The following is a 22579-nucleotide window of genomic DNA, read 5'->3' as shown; positions in this document are numbered from 1 at the left end:
ATAAGGCTGACTCAGAGAGGGCTGGGCACAGCTTCACAAAGTGAGACCTGGCAAGCAGGGAGGAAGGAAACCAAGGAAGAATGCCTCAAACACAACTATTTTCTACCCTCCAAATAACCAGCAAACTTAAGCAAGTACTTGCCAGGATCCAAAGGCACAGAGATTTATCTCAACTCGATTAGGCTCAGGGACTTCTCCAAATATCTGTCATCATCTAAAATTCCAGAGCACAGCAGATAATGAGCACAAACGACATTTCCAGCTCACGATCTAGGAATCTTGTGCTATTTTACCTTCCTGACATCAAAACTAGAAGTGCAAACTTGATTTGTCTGTACACATTCTCAATCGCATTATCTTTAGCAACATGCTAAACAAAAGAATCCCCCCAAGATATTCATAGATAGGTTTTGTCTCCTGAAATTCAATTCTGCCTTTCGCTACATTCAATAGCTCTATTTATTAACTTTTCTCTTTTTCCTTCAGAAAAAAAAATTAAAAAATACCCAAACAAGTTTTAAAATACCATGATTGAGACCTGCTGGAAGAAAAATGCTTGAAATAGCAAAATCAAATAACTTTGGAGCTGGCTGTACCATGTTCCCTGGCATACCAAGAAACACTACAATGAAATTGAACTAATTAGATTTTTTTTTAATCTGTTGAAAAGGTAACATATTTGGTTCAAACTAGAGACAAGAGACTGCTCTGGGTCCCATAACACTAAAATATTCAGTTAGGAGTTCCAGGGAAGACCAAACTACACAAAATGCAGTGACAATATATCAAGCATGCTGCATGTAGCCCCCCATACCTAAGTGGTGGTTCAGAAGGTAACTCTTCTCCCAGAGGCAATCTCTATACCTAGCTATGGAACAGGGTTTTAAATTGTGAACAGGCCACACTTTTTCAGGTTTCTAAATGAAAAGAGACACAATTACCCATCCATCTTACATCAACATATCTACCAGGGTGGAATGGTAGGGGTGGTGGTGTTAATCAAGAAGGGGTTTTTAAACATTAAGCTAGTGGAATATCAACTCCCCAATAAAAAAAGTAGTAACTCTGATCCTCTGCATCTCCTCTCTCTTTTCCAAGACAGCAATATTCTATGAATTGTCATGTCTATTAATTTGCAACCCGAAATGGTTAAATCAAGAATAGTATTTAATAGTCAGGGATAAATATCTGCTTTACAAAGAACTTTCCACTGCACAGCATGCTTATCTGACAGTGGAAAATATTTTGGCTGCAAAAGTCATGAGCCTTGTAACTTGTCATATCAGTCCCAAGTTCTTATCTCTCTTGTCCAAAAGGCAAAACTTAGAATTTGTGCAGGAGGAAGAGCTCTGCTGGGGTTTACAGCCTATTTGATTTCCGGTAAGACCCTGGTTTTCTAATTAGGTAACCCAAATAAAAACAGTTTCAAAAATGCTTATAATATAGATTTCATGTTTCTTATGGAAAAAGAAAGAAAAGAAGTGGTTATACAAAGACTGATGATGACTGGCACAGGAGTTACATTGGTTATTAAACACTGTTACCGCTGCTGGAGAATAGGAAACATCATGCTTCATGAATGCATTGCACATTTACATACTGTATCCCACGCCTTTTTCCTAATAGACAACTATAAATTCTAAGAGAACCACTTTAATCTAGACCATGCATTTAATGTAGACAGAGAATTAGAGAAGTCGTAATTTAGAAGTTTACCACAATCTGCTCCCATCTGAAAGTCTTCTAAGTTGCCTGAAGACACAAGATCCCATAGCTCAAAGTTTTCACAACTTTATACCCTCACTTTTTCATTACAAGAAAGGCTTTTTTTCCTAACATCCACCTGCCCTTAACCTTGTTTTCTCTTCTAGCTTCAGCTCTAAAGTAGTAACAACAAATCTTTTGGTCAAAGTCTTCAGTTCAAGAGACAACCTAAATCTACAGGACTACACACAGCACAGCTCTCTGATGTTGGGAGCTATCTTTTGTCGGGATAACCATAAGCCATAAATGTTATGTCTGCCAGTTCCAGAGCTGCCAGTGAGAAGGAAAACAAGAACAAGCCCATTCAGATAGCCTTTACTGACTGTTGATCAGCTGCTCATCACCGACTAAAACCTTCTCTTCTACACAATTTATCCTGAACACAAACCTCCTATTTTACCAGAAATGCAGGAAGTTTTCAACAGTTTCATAGAGCTCTACATGACACTTCCATCATATTTTTAAACAGAGAATATGAGATTTTCCTGAAGACTTAGCTACAATCAATGCCCAAGCATAAACTCTTCCACCAGACTTGCACAGGACAAGCTGAAAACACTAGTAACAGAGTTGAGTTACAGATAAAGGTAACTTTAAAAAGAAAAGAACCTGAAAGAATCTGGCAAAACCCATACTAAAATCTCTTCCTCTTGCTCCATACAGAATACAGTTTATTTTTATCTCACTCTAAAGCTGACCTGAATCCAGAACCACTTACCAACAGGAAACAAACAGACAAAAAAGCAACCACATTAACTGTAGTTTACACAGACAAAATGCTTTTTTATCCTTATATTAAGCACACTCTGAATTAAAATATTTAGACTTATTCTACCCAAACAAACATCCCCGCATTTACAGTTTCTAAATTTCTCTCCTCAGCTTCCCCCAGTGCACATCAACATTGCTCAACTTCAATGGAACCCCACTAGTTATTTTATTTCCTAATTTTCCTACCTTCGCACAAAACAACATACAACAACCAACTGAAGACATTTTAACAGAAAATCTTCCTCTTTTCTTTGTTAAAACCCATCTCCCCTCCAAACCATTCAAGTTCAAGCCTAACACAACAGCTACTTGGCCCTATTTTTTAGGCCCTGCAGTTTCAGAAAGAACAAATGTTCATGAAATGAAGGATAAGATTAACTTGAAGAAACATTTAACATACAAAGAAAACTAGTTAAATGGATTTTAAATGCATCTGAGCTCCATTCCCTGCACTAGTAACTACGCATCTGTACAAATGATTCACCTGCACTTCCAGAACTCAAGCAGATGTTAATTCTAAAAGTAAGGTTTTGATTTTTAGTAGCCATGATAGAAAGGAAATAGCAAGGCCACATTTCCGTCTCTGAGCATTGTTAAAAATTGTAATGATCTGTTGACTTGTGAAAAAAATTCCCCTCCAAAAAATCCCCAACAGCTTCTTCCCAAGCACCACATTAAGAACAGATGGTCAGCATCAAGTCTGCAATTACCAGTGTGGCCTGGCAGTCCCTCAGATCATAATGATACTCTTTTTGTGGGTGTGGGGACAGCTTGAGAGATGCAGACAACTAAGTATCATAGGCAAAAAGCACTATTCACTAAAAATGTACATACACATTCCATTTCCAAATCTGCCACATGCTCCTTCTGTTAACTTTTGGTTTACATTTAGGTTTCCCTCCCCTTTTTTCTTCAACATTTTATTTTCTGCTACTGAAAGTTTTTCAAAAAAGGTGGCAGGAAATCAGTAACAGTAAGGATACAATAGAACTGACCATTGTCAAGCATCGCCAGAGGCATAAACTTCATGAACTACCCGTTGTTGCAACTTTTCCCCCTCCTTTGCTTTGACAAACCCTAAATGCAGCTCGTAACAATGACCTATGAAAAGCATGCAAATGAACAGAGTTAAGTAGTAACAACCGCCTATCAAAATTGTGATTGTACTCCTGTGCCATCCGCCTCTCTCCCTGTCCCCAGGAACAGCTGGTCTGTTCTCTTTAGCCAGGACAACATCTGATGAGGAGGTGCTGTTTCATTTCCTCTCCCACCCCTCAAATGGGGAAGCCCTCAAAGGGGGGATGGGAGAGCATGTTTTTAATTCAAATGATACATCTTAAAATAGCATTGTGCAACACATGGATGAGTCTGATTGTAAATTTACATATATACACACGTACATATATACATCATGAGAGCTTTATTCCCCCTGCATCTCCTAATGCAGAAACTTTATTGCTTTTTTCTTTAATATCAATTTACTATTTCAGTTTTACATCCAAGAATTTGAGTATCGGCTTTAGCAAAATAAAAGTTTTACTCAAGCAAAGCTTTAGAAATTAAAGGAAACAGAAAGCAAGCTACAAGGCATCTCCTGTGGAGTTCCTTTCCAACTGACAGACACAGCACGAAGAGGGTGGAAAGGATTTCTTCATGTGCACAGAGGCCTGACAGACTTAAACTCTTCAGGCATCTGGACCTCTCTTCAGGAATTCTCAGCCCCCTATAGTGACTTCTGTCTCTTACATTAATTCAGCATTCCTTACTTGATTTCTATTAATTTCTCTTTTCTTCCTCATTTCAGCTACCCCTTTTGAAAAACATAGCGCTGCACCAGCTACTAAGGAGAAAAAATGACTGCTACTGCTGAACCCAGGACAACCAGGCATACAAAGATGATGGAGAAAAATACACCACAGTCCTCCTGTCATCACCTTAAGTCTGGAAAATCTTAGTGGGAAATAAGGCTGTGCAAAAAAGAAAACCTCAAGCCTTACTACTGTCTAGTGTTTCTCATTCTGGCTTAATTCAGTGACACATTCCATAAGGAGGGTGCCAAAGTTATGGAGACGATGCTATCCTAGAGGCTGAAACCCTCCCTGATATGATTAACTTTGAGTAATCATGATTTAGTCCAAAACAAGTTTTAACAATTTATAGATACTGCTAATTCTCCTTACAGATCTTTGACTCCGTGTCAAATGCCATGAAATAAAATGCAAACATCTCCCACCGGAAGAAGTGAAAAGGCAACACACCCCATTTTCCTTCCAACCGCAATGAGCAAGCTTTCTTTCCCAACACACACAATAGATACCAGAAAGCACTGTCCTTTCATCCACTCTCTCAATAGTTTTTTTCTGCTTTTACCACTTGTTTATCAAGTGCTGTAGTACAGGATATTACTTCTCTGTACAAATATGGCACTTTTTGTAACTGCAGTTATCAAAAGATCCAACACAAGTACTGGCTTTGTGGCAGAGATGCGAGCTAATACATACAACTCATGCTGAAGTAAATTAATTAAACCTCACCAAACCAATTACTTGGTCCAGCCAGGAACACAAAGACTTGTATGTGCTCAACAGCTTTGCAAAAGTACTGTTATTTTGGGAAACATACCTTTAAAACATTTTGGATCGTTTCTCTCTCAGAAACATCCAAAACAGTGTCAACTCACCTTCCACACTATCAGAACAGGAGGTACCAATCCCAGTGTCCCCGCTGTCGGAAGCTATACTGTGTCTTCTGACAGGATTGCTTTGACTGCTTGATGAAATAGTTGTGGAGTGCCACAGGGATTCAGTACCAGGTAACCATCCCACTGAGGAATAATCTGAGCCTATAAAGAAGGAAGCCAGAAGTCTGTCATTATGGATACAGTACAGAAATCAACAACAAAATACTGGTCAAGATGAAAACTGAATCTTAGGTTTCATAGTTCAGGTTGGAGCCAGACTCTGCGCCCATGTTTTGGGTTGGGATTTTTTGGGGGCTTGTTTGCAGGGGAGTGGTGCTGGTGTTTGGTTGGTTTTTGTTGTTGGAGAGGGGAGTTGTGTGTGCTGTGGGTTTTGTTTGGTTGGTTGGTTTGGTGTTTGATTGGTTTGGGGTTTTTTTAATTAAAATTCTTTTTGCTAGGTGGAAGCTTCCCCAAAAAAATCCAGTATGTACATTTTTGCTATTAAAAAATGTGACCTCCAAACTGTTCTTGCACTAACTTTAACAAGACACTTACACAATTCCTATCCTAAAACTGATTCTCAATTCACAGCAGAATTTTGCATTGCAAGTGTTTAAATACAGTCAGAAATGAATCAATTTTTGGAGAGAAAGCAGTTGAAGATTTCGCCAGTGAAATGCAGTCATGTCCAACTGTGCATAAACCACATGACCTAAGTGATTAAATGAAGGAGCAATACTATCATTAACAGTGATATCTAAAGTCATTCATTATGTTTCACTGTTATCTGTAGTTTTCAGTTATCAAAAGATAGACTACCAACTCAAGCAGGAACACAGTGGCTGCACACATGCTCTCTTTGTGATACATCTATCCATCCAGTGATTTAATTTTGGTTATTTAATCTTAAACAATCATTAAAATATTAACTTGTAAAGCACAATTTAGAGCAGCAAATAGTTCCTCTGTTCAAGGAATTTTTAAGGATGTGAGGCCTACTTCATAGTCAGTCTCAAGGGAAAAGACACCACAGAGTGCAACCCCAGAGGGCCATCACAATCTACAATAGCCAATATCTAAATCTGAGCATTCTTTATAGCCAAAATACTGCTCATCACATTCACACTCCAAGCCAGCAGAGCCACATAAAGCACCTTGGTAAAAACGCACAGTCTGCTCTTTATTTTATATATAACCACATACATACATCCCCTCTAGCAGTTAGCTTTGCATAACACTTTCAGCAGGAAATGACTCATGAAGAAGTATCTGCACATACAACGTCCCTTATGCTACATGAGGTTATTTTTAGGTCGTTTAAACATTTTCAGCAACATCCATCCAAAGTTGTAACAGCAATTTGCCTCTGCAATGACATCTGCAGATCATAGCTACTTCCAGCTGTACTTGTTTCCCAGTAAATTTAATAGTTTAGAAACGGATGTAAAAATGAACACTTCTGTATATCTATAACTCACACATATACATATGTATACTCCCCATATAACAGCCAAATCACTATACCTATTAGCCAGAGTGATAGCAGCTGCTCACCAAGGCACTTGTGAATTGAAGAATACAGTATATAATTCCTTACTGTATGCACTATTTAACTGTAGCATAACATCTAACAGATCCTACTTTCTGTAAATAGGTTCTTGGAGGTCTTAGGTGTGCCTGTCCATCCCATTTGTCTCAACTTCATTCTCCTTTGAGGTTACTGCCTCCTCTTCCCTTTAATATATTTTCCTGTCTTTTCTCAGTCTTCAGAATCATTCAATGCTCCTTCCCCTTCACTCCACTTTAGCCGTACCTTGTGCAATATATTTCCTTGTCTTCTTTAAACTTTTTGCTTTTCCTCCCCAAAAGTACCTTGACTCTTAATTATTCCATTGAGTAGTTTTCAAATCCAAGGTTAGGCAGTAGAACAGAAGACCAGGAGAGCCAGACATGAACACAACTGCCTGTGGCTCACCAGTCACACCCTGTAAGGAGGTCCCAGACAAGATCCTAACTGAATACCACTCCAGGTGTCATTCTTCATACCATCCTCTCTGTGTCATCATCTAACATACTGAAACACAATAGTTTCACATACAGGTAATGGGAAACTGCTACACTTCATCTCCTACCATCCAGCACGTTTTTCACTAAACACTCTGGCTACTTTGGGAATCATCCATTCCTCTAAATAGGCCTACTTTCCACAAGACTTCCACCTTCATACTTCTAAAGCTGCATCTAGCTATTCCAGCAAGAGTAAAGTTGACTTATGGGAGCCCAAACTAATTAAGTCAGAGACAGTTCTTATTCAGGAGACATTTAAAATATATTTATAGAAGAGAAATTTAGTTTCATTTACCCTTCATTATAATGTTCTCCACAAAATGATTCTTTAGTGACATTTCGGCTTTTATGGCATTAAACAAGTGTTAAAAGAAATACAGCAGATAACACTACCACTAGGGCAAATTAAATCAACACAGCATTAAGTGCAAAACTCTTTAGATCCCTTGGTTAGACAAATGCTCAGTATGTGAACCTATAACCATTCATATGCAGTCCCTGAAAAAGAAGAGGTACTTTCCACTGTGGTGAAACTCTGAGGAGCAAAAGGTAAAAACGCCAAAGAATGAGAGTAATTTACATAGGAAAGGATGTTCGGAGGTCATTTAACCCCCTGCTCAAAGCAAGGTTAATTAGATCAGACTGCTCCAGGCCTCATCCAGCCAAGTCTTCAACACCTCCAGGGACACAGATTCCACAACCTCTCTGCACAGCTTGTTCCAGCATTTAACCATCCTCTGTGCAAAGAATATTCGCCTAACATCTCATCAGAGCCTCTTAGGTTCCAAACATATTGCTGCAATATATCACAAAAGATGCGACAATACAGGACAACTACACCCAATAAAAATGGTTAACATACCAAAAGGGGCAGACAGTCACCCCCATTGGGACCTCTATAGGTACTGTAAACAGAGAAAATAAAAAAACATCACAAACCCCACACTATAATGTATTCTCAATTATACACCTACATGCAGCCAGCTTGGCAATATCCCAAGCCCCAAGTGTGGTGCTGAAGCACAGGTCCAGGAGGACTTACTGGCACAACAGAGAATTAACGCAACACTTCCTGGAGCAACTTTGCACCCAGGCGCATCTCAGCATTTCAAAGTTAACCCATGAAGCTTGATTCCTGAGCCGGCAGGCCTGATGAGGTAAGTGCTGGTACACATCCACAGCTACACAGCTCACCATGAGGCCATCAAGAGTTTGTTAGCTTTGGCTCAGCAGAGGCCTGCCAGATCCCACCTGGCTCTCCAAGGAAATACTCAAGTCTCTCTGCACAGCACTCTGGCCTCCAGAAGGATCTATTCACTCAGGTGCTCCCTCTCACTGCCCCTCATAATGCACAGCTGGTTGTTTGCAGCAGGAGCATGCCTACAGTGATGTCACTGGGATCACACCTTTCCCTCACAGCCATCCTGTACATAGAGGCATGGAGAGGGGCTGGGATGGGGTGAAATGGCCAGATTTTCTCTCTTACTTGGCTTCTACTGCTCAGGAGTGGCCTCTGCATTTAAAAGGGATATGTCCCAAGAAAGAATTGGTTTCAAATATAAATAGGTAAACAGTACGTCCTTTTTAGCCTATTTTAGACATGCCATCAGAACATGGTTGCATGCAATCACCTCAAGAAGCGCCTTTCTCCTTGCCTCCCACAGAAGCCCTGCTGTTAAACTGATGCTGCTTTGCTGGTTGGGGTTTTATGGCTGGATGTTTTTGGGTTTGGTTGGGTTTTTTCTTTTTAGATAGCTAAAGGCATATTTGAGGAGTCCACACCTTTTAATATTCCACTGTGCATCCGCACTGCTTTACTTTGTGGACATAATTGTGATTCTTCACAAAAGAAAGCCATTACAAAAATAAACTGTCTACATGAAAATGAGCTTTTCAAAGCTAACTGAACCCACTCTTTTAAAAGGCAAAAAGGCCAAATAAAAGCAACAAGACAGCAGAAATGGACTCAAGAATTAACACTCAACAGTAAGTCATATGCACTAAATTCATAGTGCCAGAGAGCAAACCCCCTTCTCCATCACTGAGGGAAAACAATTACACAAACTGCAATGAGGAAACTTAACCCATAAAACAAGACCTTATAGACCCCGTTAGTCCAAGTCATTATTAAAGAATTCATTTATTAATTTCATTATTTGAAACTGTCCACCCGAGCTAAATTCTGAAATATCACCAATAGCTGTACACCCTGTTCTATGCTCCCAGATCTCCTTTTCAATGGCTCTCTGTAAATATACAATCTTTCACACAGCAAACAGCCTACACGAAAAGAATCAAGTGTGAAAAGATACACAGGAGCCCCTACGCTGCTCAGCTAGCACACCTGCTTTACCCTACTGCTCTAACCTCAAACCTGCCAATCAACAGCTATTGTCCATCTGCCCAAAATACAGAGTGGGGCAAGAAAAGCAAACAAAGATTTCTAATAGATATTTGTGCTGATCAACTGTATACTGCCATCTGACTAGGATCATTCCTTACTGGGTCAGGAAAATCTACCCTTCAAGGGATTTAATAGAAAAGAAAGAAGTTTCATTGTATCTGGCTGTAACTTGCAATGACAAAAATGACAAATAAAATATATCCAAGACCTTAAAAAAATCTCAGGAGGAGCCTTGTTTATACAAACAGTTGACTGTATCCTTGGACTTGGCCAGTTAAGTATACTGGCATAGTGCTGTGTTTCCAGCCTAGGCATTTAAAACAGACCAGTTAACAGCTATGTGTATAAAGTGCAGGAAGTAGATTACTTATTAAAAGAGAACAGCAGTTGAAATTCACAAAAACATCTATCTTTTTCTGTGTACTACAGAAAATAATGTTTTGCTGTCAGCTACTGCTGGCAGAAAGGCACACAGTTAATGCTGGATCATTACCACTCCTAATTTCAGTGGCATGCACAGATCCCACATGATATACAAAATAATAAAATACCACTGTCTTTATATTTGGTTCTCAAAATACCTCCAACATGCTTTCAGGTGCTAAGTATTATTTTAAGTGACAGCTATGATACTATTACTTTTACCTAGACACTGAATGAAAAGCAACAGCAAAAGTGGGTTTCACAGCAGATACATCCTAACTTAAGTATCCTGACAAAGTCACATCATGACTTTGACATAAATTGTGACCAGAAGTGAATCACCCGTGACAGCTAGTGTAAACTTATACAGTCAAATGATGCTGCTACTAACAAACCTGACAACTATGCAAAGCTCATTCCAGCCCAAAGATATGACCAGGCTGTACAATAATATCTCACGCCACAATGACATTGAAGACTGCCTGAGGCTCTTTCCAAAGAAAAAGTCCTTTCAACCTGCACTGCCAAAGTTACTTGGTTCACCCTCATCATCAACAGCTTTACCAAAACCCCTACTAGTTATGCTAGCAGATCCTACAATAGTGTTTTGAAAGAAGGCAACTTGCCTTCAACCCATTCCCCCATGCTACTCATGCAGTCACCTGATGCTGCTGAACTTTTGTCGTTGCAATTTCTCCCTTCCCCACCCCCCAAACAAATCCTTCAAGGTTTTGCAGCCTCTTTTCTGCACTCTCTTCCTGTCCAATCTGGCTAAATAACCACAATCTCTTCGAAAGGGAAAGTCTACAAACAAACCCACAAACGGTCTCTCAGCCAACCGTTTGCTGTATTGTAGCAATAAACATACTTCAGCTAGAAAACCATTTTAGGTTTACTCATCATACCTGCAAGATCATTACTGCTGAAAGATTAAATAAAACCTTACTTTGGTGCATGTTTCATGCACAACAATTCTTTGGTAATAATTAAGCTATTTTTTTTTTCCAACTGCAGAAAGATGACACAAATAGTGAGAAAAGGAAATGGAGGCAGGAGAACTTAAAATGCAAAACACCCTTTCCAAAAAGTAGACGTCACACCAACATATTTATATAGCAGGGTTCTTTTAAAAAAAAGCTGACAGTCAGCTGATGGAATGGTGCAACAGCAAGCTTCCTTAACAGAAGGTGAAGCAAAAACTTAGCTGGATTCATTCAATCTGATATCCTGACTGAATAAAAAGAATCAGGCACATGAATGTTCCTTGCAGACACAGGCAAAAAAAAAAACCGAACAAAAACTTCTATGATCAAATAAATACTCCCAAAATAATGTTAAAGTACTGGCATCCCAACCCTAACACCTAGACAGATATTTGCTAGTGCATTCCATCTCTGTGATCCTCCTGCAAAACAAACTGCAACTTTTATTAATACACATGTCCAAAACAAGTTCCAGGTTTAAAATGCAGTGTCTTCTCTGCTGAGATGAGCAGTACACTGGTAAGAGAGGGTTTCTAGTGCTTTAAGGAAGGCAGCCAGGTTAACAGTTTTGAGGCCCTTTTCAACAAACACTCAAGAGGTGGTGAAATTTCAGGAAGTTCTACCAGATGGCCATGAACTGAGGTACCAGAAGGTCCTAGTCCCCCATCTCACATGAATGCAGCAGAGTAGGTGGATGATACAGCTTAGTCACAGTGCAAATAAGAGCAGGGCAAAGTGGGATGAAATGACAGCCCTAACTACTGAATTTCTACATTTCAGTTTCTCAAAAGCACTTTATAACATCAGATAGCTAAAGTATGATTCATCCGGAGGACTCTCATCCTTTATTAGTGTTCTATCTTGACAGAGCCTGCAAGCTAGTTAACTAAGTTCTCTTCATTTTTCAGTTGAAAACTGATTAGAGAAATCCTAAATACGAAGATAAAAATGCACAGATATAGAGAGGCAATGAAAGAAAAAAAGGCATGCAAGAGTTTAAGAAGAAGAACACTGAGACAGAGACCAACATTTTTATTTATACAGCATGATAACATACTGCCTGGTATACAAAGGCCATACAAGGAATTCACTTATGGGGAGGGGTAAAAAATCTTAAAACATTAGAGGAGAAAAATAAAAGAAGAGAAACCCAAAGAAGAAATTCCTAATTTCCTCTAAGTAAACATATGCCTCATTGGCAGTATCAGTTAGATGAACCTCACTATAGTCATATTTTAGGGACTATAAACTTCTGCTCCAACTTCTTTAGAAAGATAAATGTTAAGTAAACAGTGTCACGAAGCCTCAGACTTCTTTTGCCTCTGCAATTCCTTAATAACAATTAAACCATTTTGGTTTCACATCCCCCAGAAGTGGCTAAATATACCATCTCTCACCATGGTAATTATAGGTTTCCTATACAAAACACTATTTCAGTGTGAACTTTCACAAGTTGCAATTTCTTACAACTTTACAAGAAGAACAAGTTACAAGGTTTCTCATGCAAGGAAGAATGGGAAAAGCGGAGCTAAGAATAATAAATACATCAGTTTGACAGATGAGCTTTAGAAAATCTTGCCATGGCAGTTGAGAACATAGTCAGGTAGCTTGCTCTCTATCAACCCCCACCTCCAAGCCCATAGAAAGTAAGAGGTGCCCCGCTCTGTCTTTCCATCGGAGAGTCCAGCTGGCTACCTAACACCCCCAGCTAAAATGGGTTTGAGCTGAGAATGCTATTTGACATTAGAGCTAATCGGATCTTGTGGTCAGCTGCTATGCAGAGGCTGGTCACCTTTCTCAGACACATACTCACTGTTGCCTCCCCAGCATAAGCCCTGCCACTCCAGGCCTCACAGAAAGTGGCTCAGGAACAAACTGTTCCTGCTTACAAAAACGGTTATCTGCTAATTTGATTTCCTAAGCTGGCTCAGCAAGGGGTCAGACTAGAAGCATTGCCAAGGAGGGAGTGGGAACATACAGGCATATTTCCGATGCCTAGCAGCAACCAGCTAGTAACTAGGCTTATCCCTACTGCCAAATTGCACATTAAGGCAGATTCTAAACTGGAGTGAGATAGGCATAAATCTCTGCTGGCTTTGCTGCAGAGAACAAAATCTGTTCAACTAGCAGAAAGCTGTGTTCAACGCAGCATTCTGCTACCTAAGTAAGTAGCAAAATCCTTAGACTGACACAGTATGTAATAATGGACTCACCTTCCTGATTTCTATTCTACAAAGTATGCAAAACAACCTCAAACCTGGAACACACTTCACAATTTTTATACGAGACAGCACTTAGCTGTAGTTATTTAATATCAGGCTAACAATGAAATACCTGCCCTTGTCAGGAAAGAAAGAAGTCTGCCTTCATTGCATCACTGACAGGAGCAAGACCACGCATTCAGTCCAATTGTTGATGGCACTCCTGTGAGCTTTCAGTTTCCAGACAGAGCATTTGCATAAAACAGAACTTCAAAATACAAACTGCAGATGTTTCTTATTTCACATTTGGCACGCAGGCTACATATATTACCTCATGCCTGCTACGCTGGCTTGCCTCTTTGTCTTTTCAGTCAACGCACTATTCACCCCACAGAATCACAAAAAGATTCTCTTAGTTTCCATTCACTTCCATATAGTAATTGCAGAGGAGAAGGCTACCTTTTAAACTTGCAAAGTTTATCACTTACAATATGAGGAGGGGAACATCTAGGAAAATAACCACATTAAGTTATGCTTAAAGATAATATAAACTTCAAACAGCAAGCCCTGAGGACATGCAGTCAATTCCTAGTCTGTCAAAAAGCTGTGTACTTGTAGGTGACCAGCTGAATCCTCCTACCAAAAAAAAAAGCTAATATTCACAGATTACCATCCAGGTTACAGCCCTTCTTGCAGTTACGTTTTACTGGTATTCAAAACCTGGTAAGTTGTTTTTTTTTTCCCTCCAAACTCTGTCATTACAACATTTTTCTTACAGAATTACCTTTCTCCTCCCTCTTTCTTTTTAAGGAGTTAGTTCAAGCTCCTCTATGCATGGGGGAAAAGGAAGTAATCATAGCTGCTAGAATGAGCCAAAAAATTCTACATGGTTTCAAGCAGTTCCCACACGTACCAAAGTGGATCAAATAAAGGAGCCTAGCAGTCTTTCTTATTTCAAAGAGCACAATTTCTCCCCTCCCTGTAATCAGGTATCAGAGCTAAAGACATCCTTGACACTCAAATAAATGAAGACAAACATCACACACACACACAAATAAAAAAATCACTGAAATATTTTGCTCATGTATAACAACGATAGAATTTTTTCCACCATTTTTCACAGATCTAATGTGCATTATACACACAACAGGACCTACTTTAATATGGACGTGCCAGAGACTCAGCACCCAGGCTATAGTTTGAGTGCATGCTAACAAACAGAAATATGCACATCCTGTAAGGGAGTTCCCATATTGTTACATTTGGGTTAAGTGGCTTTACTCAAGTCGGATGGAGATTTTCCTTACAAACTTTCAGTGCTCGTATCACAGGACACAACTTCTCCCTAAGCCCAGTTTCAGTTCACACATATTCAATGTGAGGAAAGACAGTACTCTGGAATTTAGAAAAAAATAGCTAAAAAAAAAAAGAAGAAAAAAATCCTTCACACTGTACACCACCAACCCTACCTAGGATACTCACAGTTCAAATCAGTACCTCTTGTGTTTCCATCTTCACACCTACATCAGTTTTAAACCAAAACTTGGCATTACAATAATTCCATCAACCACACAAAAGCCCTTGTTCCATCAGTTTGGTATTTCAGATGATTAAGTGAACAGAAAGATGTTGAGATCGCAAATGCTGCCTTTGTTTTCTGTTAAGTCTCTTTTGCTAGAGTGATAAAGTTTCAAGTAATGGTATTTTCAATGCCTTTTAGTGCCTCTAGCTGGGTCACTGAACTCCCACTATGTTTTCTTACTACCCAATAGAACCGTGGGGCTTTTGCTCTGTGCTGGCCACTGAACTTTTATACAAAGCATCAATTTTGAACTATAGGAACGTCTCCAAAGAATTGCCAAAACTTATAAATAGCTTTGCTGTAGAGCAGGCGTTCAGGAGAGAAAATACCATCTTTTAAAGAAATACTGAAAAAAAAAAGCCTGAAAAAAAATCCTTATTTATTCAGAAACATTTGAAAAAGTTGCCGCTTTTCACATCATCTGGAAACAATGCTACAAAAGGAGTAAAGCAGACATTAAAAACATAAGTATACCTTATAAGGAATCTCAGATGTGACTCCAGGATGATTCAAAACGTTTCTTGTCCGCGTACTACACCAGAGGTTTCTTAACATATTAGGAAGTCAAAAGTTTGAAAAGCATCATTGGCTTTTCTACTTGTGTTTGCTAAGTCTACTTCAGGTACTTTAATGAATAAAGCGGCAGCATGACTTCTCCTTGACATTACTAGCACTGCCCTTCCTCAGCAAGACTGCGATAGTCTCCTCCTACCTCTCCAGTCATTATCCATTACTCTGGACCTGTTTAAACCTGTATGCAAGGCCACTAATTGGTGGCCAATGGAATTAATGTCACTTTTTCCTGATCCTCTCTCTTAATCTTCCTTGGCCTTCACGGTATGTCTGTGGATTAGCTCTATACTTCCTGATGTCATCAGGAGCGGCAAAGCAAGATTCTGCCAGATTTTTCCGCTATTCATTAGCTGACTGAAGAGCCAGCCCATTTGACTCCAAGTATTCCACACCCACCCAACACCTTCCTGCAGCAGTGTCTCACACCAGGGTCAGGCACCGGTAAATCTCTCCTTCAGTATTTAACATTAGTACTCTCCTGGACCAGCATCCTCAATTAGCTTGCCAAAAGGCTGAACAAGTGCTAGAGTGAGCCCATGGGAATCGGTAAGGATATGAGAACAGAGGTACCCAGAAGGATGGGAGCAACTACGCACTAGATAATCTTCACAGTAAAACAAAATCGTGCCCTGCAACCCACCCACATAAATTCTTCCCCTTTGCCTGAAGAGAGAGTTTCTCTGTCACATCCTCCCACATTCCAGGGACTACCATACCTTGAAAAAAAAAAAAAAAAAAGAAAAAAAAATCCAATAAAATCTCAGTACCTGCCCTTCTTTTACAGAGGGCCATTTGAGTCTCAAAACATCAACAAAGAACCCTGGGAAACAAGGACAGAAAGATGCAGTGCCACTTACGGCACGCCTGGCTGCAGAGAAGGTCACTTGAGCAAAGCTGTGCAATCAATAGGATGTTCAAGCACAGGCAACCAAGCCAAACGCTGCAGAGAACAGTGCCCATGGAAAGCTCACATGCTCAGGAGTGATTCCATGGGGGTCAGCAGTTTCAGGGCACATGAGGGAGGATGCATCAGGCCTAACACAAATCTAAGCACACTTGTGAGTAAATTTACACAAGTTATTCTCAGCTGCATGTCCTCCTCCTGTTCTCCAGCTACCCACCCGAGCCTTCGAAGCGGATTTGCAGTGTCACATGTATCACATTTAGAACCTCAACTTGCGGTAGTCAGCAAGAAAATTCTCATGTGGCAGCCCAAGACAGAAACCAGAACCTTATTACACTTCAGTACACTGAAACGCTGCCTGGGAGCAACAGTGGGGGGGAAGTGTGAGAAACACGCCTGTGAACCCAGACGTGATAGCAGGAGAGTAGGAGAAGGAGCTCTGGGCACCTGGGCCAAGATTCCCTGTCAGCCTCTAGAGAGACAAGGCTGGAGCAGGGGAACAGCATAGAGGAAGGAGTGGAGAGGAGCTGCCATGGGCTGGTCACATGATCAAGTCCGCTTTGCCCTTGACAGTATCTGTTAAACCATCTCCCTTTCTTCATCTCAACTCACACACTTTTCCATCTTATTTTCTCTACAGTCTTGCTGAGGGGCAACAAGTAAGCGGCTGGGTGGGCATTTGGTAGCCAGCCAAGGTTAACCCACTGCATCAGTCAGTTGGAAAGACCCTTTTTTGAATCACACAGCAAATACACTGAACATGTTTTAAAGCTAAACACAACCGCAATGAGACTGTTTTATTGTCAGTGTACAATTTCAAGACACATCTGGGCATCTGAGAGACTACCAACAACCACAACCAAGTCAGCACTTTGTCAATTCCTGTGCTGGCTGGTTTTTGGCTCTTAGTTTAACTCTTCAACTCTTAAACCATAGGCAAGTTATACGACAAGAACAAGCATCCAAAGAACACAAAAGGCAAAGTTTATGCTGAACAAATGTAGTACCATCCCTCTTTTCCTTAACTAACCTGTCTACAACAAATAGGCTTCACTTCCAGCAATGACAGATAACCACCTCTGGCTACAACCTCAAGTTATGCAAGAGCTACTTGATTTAGGAGGCTTTCAGTTATTCTTACCACCATGCATTACTACTATGTTTGGCAATTTCTCCATATTTTGAAACGCAGGGGTTCTTTAACAAGTATTAAATGCCTGGCTAAAATCTGAGCATAAATAATTTGCGACCTTAATAAGCAACATTTGGTGGACATAAATCCTAGGCGTTCTTTGGAGAAACTCCAGGTGCTCTTACCCTAACTAGCATTTCCTTCGCCACTATCCGCTACTGCACACGATGGCTCAGGCTGCTTTTTACTATGTACTTATTCTGCACAACTGCTTAAAATCAAGTATTGTTCTCAAAAATCATTAAACTAACTACTATTTCCTTTTAATTAAAAAGTTTTACAAGCACAAAATTACTGAAACCACATGTCTATATGCAACCAGTAAATGTTTAACATACAAGAGATTAGAACAATTGCTAACCTCTAAGACCAACAATTTAATATACTCTTACATCCACCACACTTTTCTTGATAAGCAGTTAAGGCACTCATGTTTTATATGCATTAAGAAGAGTGGATATTATGTCCATAAAAGTGAATTGCCTGGAGGGAAGGGGCAGGGGGAAAAAAAAGGAATGGTTTTTGAAGAGAAGTAACTGACTCCTGTTCACTAGCACTAAAACACAGAATGTTATTCACATCATTGTGAACTGTGGAAGATAGCAAAGGACACTCCAGCAGCCAGTGTTGCAGACACAACATTTTTAGGCTCAGGTAATCAATCTTCATTGTGCACCACATACGTAAGTGTGCATATATATACACACGCAATTTGAAGTCAATTCTCGTCAAGAGTAACTAGCTCACCATTTTTAACCTTGCCTAGCCTGAAAATATAAATCTGCCTTCTCAAGATATCCCAAGAGCTAGCACATTCCCAGCTGCAGACCAATAAACCTTGTTACAGATAAAACCACTGGATTTCTGTCCTCCTCCACCCTAAAGGATGAAAAAATGTGTCATCAGCCCCATCTCCCCACCTGTGTTGTGAAGCTGCCCATCGAGTCCATGGGTACCCAAAGGAGGCAGCATCCTGTGGGCCTTACAGTGTGTTATAATCTTACTGTTGCTAGCACTTTGACTGTGACATCATTACAGAACCCTTCAGATCTACGTGTGCCATGTTCACTGCCAACAAGGGTTAAATGTGGGGTCTTCTGGGATTTGCCAGAGGAACAAATCGCATTGTCAGGGCTCTAGGAGCAGAGGGATGCAGGCTACTATTTTTAGGGAATGTCAATCACATCCTTTTGAGCACCTTCTAGTTTTCACCATTTCTGACTTCTGTCACCTAAACATCTATTACCAGCCAAATTTCAGTAGTGGCCAGCTATTGGTAATATTGGATAGTGGAGAGAGGCTTGACTGAAGGTGGTACAGTTTACTGAAAGTAATATTTGTTATTTCATTTTAAAGCGTGTTTGTTTCACTTTCCTCTGGCATTCATTTGACACATATAGCCTAAATGGATGACTGCATGCCCCAGAGGGACAACACATCTAGGTGAGCACTTTCATAGTCTTAAAGTTATTAGCCAACTGTGCATTTCAAATGATGGTCTAGGTGAATAAGCAAAAGGCCTGACATGCTGTATGCTCTTCACTGCAGTTATTTAAATTCCTGCAGCATAGTGAGCAGCTGTTGTCTTTACAGAGGTATAAACTATGCTGCAAGGTTTTTATAAACCATTCATGTACAAGATGACTGAAAGACTCTAAGTCAATCATATACATTCCAAAACCAGCAATTTAGTTTTCTAGGACAGATACTTAGACTGTAAAAAGCTGAACTTATTAATTTATTCTGCAGGGGCAGCAAACTTTGTCATTAAATCTCAGCAGGATTCAAACAAGACTGTCATTTTGCAGCTTAGTTTTGTTTGTTTGTTTTTTTTCCCCAGATAAAGCATTCCTATTGAATAGAAAAGCACAAACAACTTGGAAATGTCAGGAAGGAATAAAACTGAAGGCCACAAATACTTCCTCAGAAGTGTCTCTGCTTATTACTTTTTAAGAAATTTTAAGAAAATCAGAATTAATCTGCATCTATTACTGAAAATCTGATAATTCTTCATTAGACACCTAGGTTTGTAAGTGGATTGCAAGATTTTCAACAAAATATAGGACTTCTAGATACCCATATCCATAGACAACTAGAATATAACTAGCAAAATGGAATGCCTTTTGGTAATAAACACATCTTAATAACAGTTAATAAGTCACTAACTCTTATGCTCCCATGCCAATATTTAAAAGATAATCAGAATCTATAGCCAGTTGCCGTTAAAGAATAAAACTTATCTTGGCAAATTAAGACTTCCTTCATCTTGAAAAATAAATGCCTAAACTTCTGCTTCCTACTAGGATGCTACCGTTCTACAACAACATACTTTTCCCATGGACAGCTTCCTTCTCAGGAAAAAAAAAAAAAAAATCAATACAAAAAACCCCATCACACACCAAAAACCTAACCCAGCAATAACGCAACAGCCAGGATCTTAGTAGCCATCATCCCTTCATTAAAAAAACCTGCATGGAGCTAATTAACTTCCTCTTCTTTAGAGGGATTATGGACCTCTCAAAACAACTTCTTGACTCTTTCAAAGTAAGGCTGATGAAGGAAGGGTCTGAAATATATGTTGGAAATTATAATGCACAGATCATATCTCAAGCCTAAACCTTTATCTACTTGCTTTCTAATTAACCACCACCTTCTGTTACTCTGTTTTATCTCTAATTATGAGATATTTCTCCAAGTTTTGCTACTTTACACTTCTACTGGTTATAGATAAAGTGTTGAACTTCATATTAATCCTGAGTACTTAAAGAAAAGATTATGGGGGAGGAAAGAAAAGCAATACTCAAAATTAGTTCTCAAATCTTAAAGACAATTCTGACAAACAAACCAAAGCAAAACATCCATCCAATAACTGACTGACCAAAATTTCAGCATGGTATTAATCCCCTTTATTTCATCCCAAGCGAAAGGGATGTGTCATAAATGCCACAATCCAAAGTTTTCTGAAACAAATGAAAAATGAACACCAACAATCTTTTCAACAGTTTGAAGTAAGTGCCAGTGCGCACTTGTGATACAACCTTCTGATATTCCTGCCCCAGACACAAATAATCAAGAACTAGAACACCTTGAACTCCTGCAGCTTCTACCAAATTAACTGAAATCTCTGCACCTAGTGTTCAGAACACCCAGCATCTCTGCAAGCTGTTGCACAAAGATAAAGTCACCCCATTCTTTTGTGGAAGCACTGAAAAAATAACAAAACAATAAAAAACCCCAACAAGCAACACTTCAACAAGGCAAACGTGTTATACATAGGAATTAATAATAGTACAGACAGAAAGGAACAATGTCTTCTTTCACATTAAAGGGGCGAAACATTAGACTACTTGTAGAGATTCAGGCAGCTGCTGAGAACGTCTTGGCAGCTCTTGTATTTTGCAAGAAAAACCCTGTTAGTCGAAAGCAACACAATTCTGCCATTTAAATAAGTGAACTAACTGTACAAGCATAATACAGTCTCTTTTGTAATCCCAAAATTAAAACATGAATCCAAATTTCTGAAGGAAAAAAGGATATTACTCCAACAGCACTACTCTGAACTTGTAACAACAGAGCCAAACCACAGACCTTCACAAGTGATCGATTGCTTCAGTAAGTTAAAATACCACAAAGTATCTGCAGGAAAGAACTCTGCCAGAGTAAAAGCAGGTGATGCAGATGGTCATATTTGCAAATCCTGAACAGGGCATCCCCGACAGCTGGTACCCAGTCTTACCTTCCCAAACGTAATGTTCATGCGGTTCTGCGATCAATCCACCAGTTCTCCTCTGGCAGTTCTGACAGCCAGCCTTTACGGCAGAGATCAGCCCCTCGCTTACAGATCCATGTCTCCTCAGTAACAACCTAACTCCAAGCGTAACATTTCAATGTCTTCCTGCAAATCTGCAGGAACTAGGCTATAACTAACGCTCAGACAGAAAAGAGGGAGGGAATTAAAAAAAAAAAGGGGGGGGGGGGCTCGATTTGTTGCAGTTTAAAAACGAGAAGCATAAAGCAAAGCACGCTTCCAGCCCCTGCCTAAAGCTACACTAACAAAACAGAGAGAGGAAAAAAAAACCCAAACAAGGAAACAGATTATATAGGTTAAGCTCAGCTTTTACCCTCCGCTGCGAGGTCCAGCTAAGCAAACACTGAGCCCCCTGGACGGACGGACGGCCTGCCCCCGGCCGGGACCGAGGAGGCGGCGGCGGTGGCAGCAGCAGCAGTCCGGCCCCCGCGCCCTCTCCGGGAGGCCCCGCCGCCACGTCCCCCTCATAGAGCCACTGGGGGCCGTAACGCTTCCCGCCCGGGTGAGGAAGAAGCCGATTCCTCACACGTTTCTGTGGGGAGCCGGGCTGCGGCTGGAGGAAGTGGCACGGCCCGGCCCGGCCCGCCCGCCCCACCGCCGTTGCCCCAGTGCGACGGGATCCTTGTACGTCCTCTGAGTCCCATCCCTTCCCGCCCCGCCGGGACGCTTGGGAGGCGGCGGGGCCGCGGGGCTACTTACCCGCCTTGTAGCCGCGCAAGCTGAGCTGGGGGTGCAACCCGCCCCACATGGTGCCGCGCCGGGCCGGGGGGGGAAGGGGGGCCGCAGTTCTTCGGCAGCAGCAGCGGCGGTGCGGAGCTGCGCGCTCTCCCTCGGCCCCGGCGCAGATGGCTGGCGGAGGCGGCCGCTCCCGCTGCCGAGGAAGGTTAGCGGGGGGCCGCCGGCACGGTGGGGGCTGCTGCCTGCCCCAGAGGCGAAGCAGCCATGGTGCTGGGCCGCGACCGCTGAGAGCGGTGAGACCCTACCCCTCCTTCGCAGGAGACAAAACTTGCTCTACTGCGCTGCCACCGCCTGCCTCTCGAGCGGGGCGGAGACAGGGGCGGGAGCCCCGCAGATGCTGCTCGGGGTCGGGCCGCTTACATAACCCAGCCCACGGGGAGGGGGCGCGGGACGAGCTGCCGCGGGGGGCCGGGGAGGAGGAGTAATCAGCCCGGCCCTGCCCAGCCCCAGGCCGTGGACCCACGCTGGGTGGTGGGGCGGCCGCGGCGC

The 22579-nt window shown here is 41.1% G+C and overlaps 1 protein-coding gene across 1 annotated transcript in view; it reads right to left on the bottom strand.

Annotated features, from left to right (window-relative positions):
• CEP85L (centrosomal protein 85L) overlaps positions 1–22140 on the bottom strand; it is a 114259-nt gene extending 92119 nt beyond the window's left edge. The window contains exons 1-2 of the mRNA XM_080614542.1: positions 22052–22140; positions 5216–5377 (exon numbers count right to left, since the gene is read on the bottom strand). Coding sequence (XP_080470668.1) covers positions 5216–5377; positions 22052–22100 — 211 coding nt within the window. The 5' untranslated portion in view covers positions 22101–22140. The remainder of the gene's footprint in view (positions 1–5215; positions 5378–22051) is intronic.
• Positions 22141–22579: the final 439 nt, after the last annotated feature.

This window comes from Psittacula echo (assembly GCF_963264785.1).
Source record: "Psittacula echo genome assembly, chromosome: 4".
Classification (NCBI taxonomy): Eukaryota; Metazoa; Chordata; class Aves; order Psittaciformes; family Psittacidae; genus Psittacula; species Psittacula echo.
Note: the sequence above shows the minus strand (reverse complement) of the source record. Positions and strands in the feature narration are given on the sequence as shown.